The sequence below is a fragment of the Peromyscus maniculatus genome, chromosome 10 (assembly GCF_049852395.1).
Source record: "Peromyscus maniculatus bairdii isolate BWxNUB_F1_BW_parent chromosome 10, HU_Pman_BW_mat_3.1, whole genome shotgun sequence".
NCBI lineage: Eukaryota > Metazoa > Chordata > Mammalia > Rodentia > Cricetidae > Peromyscus > Peromyscus maniculatus.
The window spans coordinates 1088326-1096562 of NC_134861.1; the positions used below are offsets into that span (position 1 = coordinate 1088326).

An 8237-nucleotide genomic window follows, 5' to 3' on the forward strand; every position below is an offset into this window, starting at 1 on the left:
CAGAAAGAAATAGCAACAGACCGTGAGAGAAATGGTAGAGGAAAGAAAACAGGAGGGAAAAGGAAGAAACGGGTAAGGAACAGTGGGGGACGACTAGGGCAAAAGAGAAGTGATAATAAAGGAAAGTCCCTCTGCAACTCGGTAGGATCCACCTCTAAAGGGACCCAGTCGGACAGATGCCCACCGGGCGAAGTCGGGCGGAAAGGCTCCCCCGGTACTCTCCTGCCCGGAGCGCCCCCAGGCCCGGCGCGCCTCGGGACAGGAGCGCGGCCCAATGGTTCTCTCCGGGCCCGCCCCCTCGCTCGCTGATTGGTTGCTGCCGCGCTGGCCTTGCCTTATTAACAAGTTCTCAGGGGAGCGGCGGCGGACCCGGAGCCGGCGAGTGCGCCCGGGAAGTCGGCCTGCGCGGCGTAGGGATCCAGGCCCAGCTCGCCGGAGCTGGCCTTTGGGGGAGCCGCAGGAGGCTCGCGCGAGAGGGCCGGCCGGGCCAGGGCCCCGGGAGCTCGCAGAATCCGGCCGCGCTCCCAGCCCGCCCGAAACCCATGCTCCAGGGCTGGCCCGAGCTGCGGCTGGAGTGGGGGTCCGGCTCTGCATGGCCCCGGCTGCTGCTATGACTTCTTTGCCGCTCGGTGTCAAAGTGGAGGACTCCGCCTTCGGCAAGCCTGCAGGGGGAGGCGCTGGCCAAGCCCCCAGCGCTGCTGCGGCCACGGCGACCGCCATGGGCACAGATGAGGAGGGGGCCAAGCCCAAAGTGCCGGCTTCGCTCCTGCCCTTCAGCGTGGAGGCCCTCATGGCTGATCACAGGAAGCCCGGGGCCAAGGAGAGTGTCCTGGTGGCCTCCGAGGGGCCTCAGGCAGCGGGTGGCTCGTTGCAGCACTTGGGCACCCGGCCCGGGTCGCTGGGCGCCCCGGACGCGCCCTCCTCGCCGCGGCCTCTGGGCCATTTCTCAGTCGGGGGACTCCTCAAGCTGCCAGAAGATGCTCTGGTGAAGGCCGAGAGCCCCGAGAAGCCAGACCGGACCCCGTGGATGCAGAGTCCCCGCTTCTCCCCGCCCCCAGCCAGTAAGTAGGCAGCCCAGGATGGAGAGCGAAGGGGCCAGGAGGGGGTGTGGGGCCCGAGGGCGCCAGGCCGCGCGCCGGCGCCGGCTTGTCTCGGGCGTCGGCGTACCTGCATCTGGGTACCTGGAGGCCGTGCAGAGGTTGCGTTGGCGGGGAGGAGGCCCTTGGAGCCTCTTCCCACTCTCACCCAGGAAGAGAGTTAGAGGCCTGGAGCGGGCAAACCTCTTAGTCCGTTTTCGCGGGCTCCTGGCCCTGGCGTAGTGCCGCTGAGCGTGTCAGCTCATTTGTAGCGCGCGGGTGTCCGTACACCCTCTTATTCTTCCGGTACTTAGGACGCCGAGGGTTCCCTGCTCCTCCACCTGACCCTAAACCCAGTTATTTTGCACCCGACTTAGATGGGCCCAGCGGCCAGTACATCCTCTCTCTGCGGAGTTTCACTTTCTGGTAGTCGAATTCGGTAAATCCCCTCTCTCCCGTAAAGAACCTCTCCAGGGGTTCCGAAGCTCTGCAGAAGTCCTCCCCCCACTCATCCTGTTCTAAGCAGTTAGTTGGTGTTCTGGGCGGGTGGATGATTTAGCAAGAGGGGACAATCGTGGACAAGTGGAGGGGGGCGGGGCAACAAGACAGCCAAAAGGAGCTCCCCCTTAATCGCTTTGCTAGTTCCCGAATGCGTTGGACCTGGCTTTCAAAGCCGACCCAGCAGCCAGTGGCGTGTTCCGCGATAGTCCTAAATCCTCGTGGCCCTCAAGGCGTCTTTCCCCAGCGAACCCGCTCGAAGATATTTCAGGAGCACGGGAAATTCCCAAGTTTTCCTCGTTTCCTCCGATTATTTCGCACTATAATAGCATTGCAAATTCAATGGCATGATGCTGAGGAACGATTTTTATCTGGGGATTAAACGTCTTTGAAAAGACAGCCCCTCCCCGGGCCTGATGGTTGGCGAAGGTGGCCCAGAGCTGGACTATTGCTGTTAACCAAAGTGACATTTCCCTATGAACCCTCCCTTCTTTCGAGTGGCCTGGCGGAAAACGAGTCTGGGGCCAGCTTCTTTCCGGACACGCTGTAGCCTGAGCTGGGGAAGAAGGGGGATGTTAACTGGAAATTTCGTTTGACTCACATCCTAGTGGTCTGAGGGCCCAAAGGGTTATTATTATTGTTTTTTTTTTTTAAGTGCCAAGAAGTGCATAGTTAGGCAAAACCCGCATGGTGAGATGTCCTCAATTTCAATTCGCTTTCTTAAAGGAAAAGCTGCAGCAGAGGCAAAGCATCCTCCTGGAGACTTAGGAATTTGGTTTAGAACTTCAGCTTCTAGGACCCCAAGTCAAGGCACTCACTAAGTGGTGTGTGTGTGTGTGTGTGTGTGTGTGTGTGTGTGTGTGTGTGGTGTTGGGGGAGGGGGTTTGTTGAGGCTTGTTTTATCCTGCAACAGTGATGTCCCGCATAGCAGGGGTGATGGAGAATTGAAACCCAGTCCCCTAACTGGGCCTGCCCTCCACACAGTGGCAGCGCTCTGCTGAGATTTAACCTTTCCTGGGAAAACTTAAAAGAAAAGACAAGTGGGCATCACCCGTCTCTTGAAACTGAGCTATGTTGGAAAAGCTATCATAAACCCCCCCCCCACACACACACACACACACTATGCTTGGTGTGGTCCTTGAACCCAGGCACCACATTAGGAGAGACTGTAGGGAAAACCCGAGAGGATCTGAAAGGACAGCATGTCTAGATAAACAGCCTCGTATATATTCTAGAATTGTCACGGTGTGACCTCTTGGATGGCTCTCTTCTTTTGATTGGCCCTAGAGCCCCGTGGAAGCTTGCTGTTTGATAGAAAGCGTGGAATTTCAAGATCCATTCTATGCCGATGGCTAGCACCAATGCAGTACCTTTGGTGGGCACAAATGCAACTGTATGCCTCAAGTATAAGACCCAGTATGACCCTGGGCTGCGCTTAGGGCCCCTGAATGTTTTATGGCCCCCTTAGCATTCATCTTCTCTCTGTGCAGTAGCCCAGAAGAGGCCCCGGGTGGGGAAGGCCTGACTTTAAGATAGGTTGGCACTGTCTGTGCCCCACTGTGGTTCAGCATTGAACATGGTTAGATTTCACCTGGAATCTTAGTAAGGCAAGAACTTCCGCCCTACGGGGCTTGGGTTACATACAGACGGAGAAAATATTTTTCAAATGCTCCATAGGGTCCAACATAGAGGTGCTTGGGAGAAATCAGAATCTGGACCGGTTTCTGTCACTTAGTAGTACACTCTTAACTCCTTGCCTTTTTTCCTCTCCCGGCCCCCTAGGAAGACTGAGTCCCCCGGCCTGCACCCTACGCAAGCACAAGACCAACCGCAAGCCGAGGACGCCCTTCACCACCGCGCAGCTGCTGGCTCTGGAGCGCAAGTTCCGCCAGAAGCAGTATCTGTCCATCGCAGAGCGCGCCGAGTTCTCCAGCTCGCTCAGCCTCACCGAAACGCAGGTGAAGATCTGGTTCCAGAACCGCCGCGCCAAGGCCAAGAGACTGCAGGAGGCCGAGCTGGAGAAGCTGAAGATGGCCGCGAAGCCCATGCTGCCGCCCGCCGCCTTCGGCCTCTCCTTCCCCCTCGGCGGCCCTGCCGCCGTAGCCGCGGCCGCCGGCGCCTCGCTCTACAGTGCCTCTGGTCCCTTCCAGCGCGCTGCGCTGCCCGTGGCGCCCGTGGGACTCTACACGGCCCACGTAGGTTACAGCATGTACCACCTGACATAGGTGGGTCCTGAATCGCCTCTCTGTGGTGCCACTACCCCGCCCCCAGCCACCTCTTCTAGTAGCCGGAGTCCTTCCTAGGAAGCTCCGCTGCCCAACACCGCCTGCCCCTTCTCTTAAAACCCCCTGCTGCAATTCCTCCGGGTCCTTCCTACTGTTCTCCAAGTCTCATCCCATCTGGGGGTGGGGGGAAAGTGGCTTTCGGAAGGGTTTGGATTCTTCGAGAGAGAATCTCGATTTACACCCGCGAGTTATAGATGTGGAAATTAAGGGCAAAGAGGCCAAGAGATTTATCCGTGGTCCCCGGCAGAATTAGAGACGGGCTTGAAGGAGACTAGAGGCCAAAGGGACTAGAGGCCATGACTCCATCAGCTGCTTCCGGTCCTGGAACCAGGCAGGACTTGCGCAGAGAAATTGCTGTTTGGTGCTTCGGGAACGTACACGGTCCTGTAGAAAGCAAGGAGCCCAGCTCCTTCCACAGTCAAACTCCAAGAGCTTTAGCCGCAAAGCATTGCTCTGAGGGGGCAGGGCGCGTGCTGGTGCTTTACGAAGGTAGGTTGAAGAGAATTTCCCAGGACCAGGCTAAAAAAAAGTAAGAAAAACAAAACCTGTTTCTATTTAACAGTACATTTTCGCGGCTCTCGAACATCCCTTTTGAAGGGATCGTGTGTACTATGTAATATATTGTATATTTGAAATTTTATTATCATTTATATTATAGCTATATTTGTTAAATAAATTAATTTTAAGCTACAAGATATGATGTCTGTGGATTTAGTTGTGTGTTTTACTGGTCCTTCTTTCTCTTCCCATTTACAATTGCTTTCCAGTTTGGTGGCGGTTTTACATAAGCAACTTTCAAAGGCGCCAGGAAGATGTTCAGGAATCATTTTGCGGGGTGGGGGGGCACACAGGAGAGATTTGCATTAACACAGTCAAATGGAGAATTGGAGCAATTACCTAGGATAATTAGGCTCAATTTTCCAATTCACTTTAAGCTGAAATCGACACTTGCTCTTTTCCACCTATAACCGACTCTCTTTTTCCCTCCTCTCCTTTTAAACTGTCTATGAGAACAAAGTGAATTGGCCCAAACGGTTTGATATCTGTCAACAGCTAATCCAGACAATTCCTGCCCCCCTCAAACCTGTTTTTCCTACTGAAGGGGGTGGGGTGGGGGTCTCTAAACAGCCACCAGGCAGACACACTCTGTGGAGTTTCATTTCGAGCTGCCTAAAGAGCTTTGTACAGCTACCCCAGCCTCTGTTACAACACACAAATATCCAGGGATACTGAAGAGTACAGAAAACCCAAGGCTGCTGGGTACCTGGGCCCTGCTCTCCTGCCCTCTTAAACGGGTTTTTTTTTCCTTTATGTAGTCAAGTTCTGGCTTCCAAGAAAAATATATTTGAAATATATAAGTGCAAGTTTAATTTTCTGAGGGAAATTCTGCAAGGATGAGAAAGACAGAAAATTACCCCTTAATAAATGGAGCCTATTATTGCCCCCCACCTCTTTCTCTAGTGTAGTGACCACCCCTTAAGTCTCACCAAATTTACGTGGTCCGGGCCACCAGCCTCCCTCTGGTGGGAGCTTGAGTATCCAAACTCCATGCAGGAGAGTCCTGGGCAACCTGAGTCCAGGGATGTCAGGAGGGGGAACCCAGAACCCTAGTACCTGGGGTTGGGCTTGAGGGAGATGTGGACGCCTCCATGATTGAAACCCTGCTTCTGGCTCAGGGTGGCCAGGGAATTCCATGAGACTAAGATTGGGGGGCGGGGTAGTTGGAAGGATTCTGCACTGACCCCAAGATACTCCAGAGGGACCTTGGCCTTGGGTCCTCCAGCCTGCTGTTGGTGGACTTAAGATTCTATGTTTCTGGCTGTTTGCCACACCCTCTTCCCTAAAAGAAGGACAAGTTTAAGGAGCTTTGTCATGGAAGGACTTTGGAGAGTGACTTTGAGTCTCTGGGCCTCTGGAAGCCAAATCCAGGACCTGGGTCATGATGGAACAATTACACCTACAAGGTTGGCTTCCCACACCACATGCCCTTTAGAGGCACTTGGAAGCTAAGGTGTCCCTCTGCGTCTGGCTGCCAGTCACTTAGATTAAGCAGTTTAGAGACAGTTTAGGACAGTTCAGTATACCCAGTGAATCCGAAACGTCCTGACTCCCATGTTGAATCTCCTAGGTTCCTTCCTAGAAAGCCAGTGGAGATGGTTAGGTAGACAGTGGTACTGAGTCTGTCCCGGGTGGGTAGAGGTGGCTGCGGGTTGGATCCTGCCTCAGTGCCTGGGTGCCCTTTTCGTAGGCAAGGTCATGCCATCTTGCTGTACCTCGGCTTTCTCGCCCGGGGAAGGGGTCCTGGTATCCTCATCATCCTAGCTTCTAGAATTTGGGTAAGTGCTAACCCGCTTGGCACTCAGGGCGCAGAGGATTCCCCTGGAGCCTGCGTTTCCAGCTCGCGCAGCGCGCCGCGTTCTTGGCGCAGAAAGTCCTTTCCCCTCACTCAGAACAGAGGAATGGCGGGGCAAGATCCCGTGTCTCCTCCGGCCCAAGCTCCCGGGCCTCCTGGCTCCTCTGAGTTTAGCAATTTAGGGTCGAGGCAAATTTAGAGCAACATAATTGCCGTAATGAGCAACGGTTTGCGTTCTGCAGACGCGCCATGGCTCCAGCGAGGCGGTAGCTGCAGGCGAGGCGGGCGCGCCTCCTCTTCCCCCTCCCGAGTCTCCCTCGGACCCCCGCCCGCAAGCACCGTGCCCTTCAGAAGCAGTCTTGGGCCAGGGTTTCCTTCCACTACTGGGTCCGTTCATTTCTTTTTTTCTATTTTTATTTCTTTGCAGTTAGCCCTTTCTTTGCACACCTCGTTTTCTAATTCTCTTTCTAGACGGCTGGGTACACAGAAAGTGCCCAATAGATGTTTGCAGTCTCTGAGCAGCCCACTGGATTGATGTCCAGTTTTCGAGGCCCCTTTAAATTCAGTGCAGCAGAAATTTGCGGCCGGGAGATGGATACCGCTTCTCACTGTTGGCTCTGGGGCTGAGGTCCTTGTCTATTCAAGCTAGAGTGATGTCTGTAGCGGGTCCTCGGCCCGGTTCTTTAAGGATCAATTTCCCAATCTAGTGGTCTAACGAGTGGTCTCGATCGCGGGAAATGAGGGTCACCACCTAGGGCCCTGAGGTAGAACCTACTCGTTGGACAAGTTGCCGTGTGTGCCGGCGGCTTCACTTCTCCGCTCAAACCTAGATTTCTATAGCCTTGGACGGCTACTGCGGCTCAGAGAGGTGACAGGACACACAGTTAATGAAGAAACGGAAACAGGGATTCGATCTCATTTCATTAGGTACCTACGCATTCCCGAGTACCAGCCCGAGTCTCTATAGCTGAGGGGCACTGAATGCCATGACAGTTCTCGCACGAAATCCGAGTGTCCAGGGCAACCAGCCACGGGTGATCTGGGTCCCAGTTGTGACTGTAACCCCTTTCCCATGACCAAAAGCAAGCACTGTTCCTAGGGTCGTGAGAGGGACGTCTTCCCTGCCCTGCAGGCCGTCTGCACCGGCGTTTTCATTTTGTTGGAAAGATCACGGAAACCCAGCCTGCAAATTCCGTTTCTGAGGACGCCACAGGACTAAAGCTGCCTGCCCAGCGTGGTAGCTGAGGCGGAGATGACGCTGGCCAGGGCAGGGGCCTTGGGGCACCAGAGCTCTGGGCGTGGGTAGCCAGGCTGAGGCGGTCGCGACCCGGGAGACTGGGTGGGGCTCGCGTTCAGAGCGCCTAGTTTCAGGGTACTTGGCTCGGATAGCTGATCCTGGGCGGACTGTCCAGGCCGCGCAGGAGGCCTACAGATCCAGCGTCCCATCGTGGGGCCCCTTAGTGACCCGAGGTCCCTAGGTGAGCCCGGTCGGTCCAGGCCTGCGCCCCGCCAGAGCCATCGGGGGCTCCAAGGGGAGCGGGGAGGAGAGGCAGCGGTCGCCTTTCAACTCTTCGGCTGGCGCCGGCCTGGCCGGGCCCCCGAGGCCGCACGTCCTCCCCGGCTCCGTCCTGTCCTTCTAGCTGCTAGCTCCTCCGCAACAGCCCCCCGTCCCTCAGCCGGGGGCCACCCGGAGCACCTGATCCTCAACTACCACAGCCAAGTGCCCACTCTGCCCCATAGCACCCCAAGCTTGCACCCCAGACTCAGGAGATCCCTTCAGCTCCGCTCAACAGCTCCGGTTCCCCGACACACTTCGGCCCTGCAGGGCCCTGGCCACAAGCCCGCCTGCCTCTGCCACAGCGCCACCCCGCGGCGACAGCCGCCTCTTCGTAATGTCAACTGCCTACAGTCCCCTTGGCCGCTGCACGCGGGCTCTCTACACCACAGGAAGAACCTACAAAGTGCTTGTGTACACAGGACCCACACACATCTACACAACACACCAGCACCCACCTCAGCAAACAC

At 56.0% G+C, this 8237-nt stretch overlaps 1 protein-coding gene across 1 annotated transcript; it reads left to right on the top strand.

Annotated features, from left to right (window-relative positions):
* Positions 1-371: 371 nt before the first annotated feature.
* On the top strand, positions 372-4552 carry Msx1 (msh homeobox 1). Its single transcript, XM_006985613.4, has 2 exons — positions 372-1061; positions 3357-4552. Exons 1-2 carry the CDS (start codon positions 593-595, stop codon positions 3797-3799), a joined length of 912 nt encoding a protein of 303 aa, XP_006985675.1. The 5' UTR covers positions 372-592; the 3' UTR covers positions 3800-4552.
* Positions 4553-8237: the final 3685 nt, after the last annotated feature.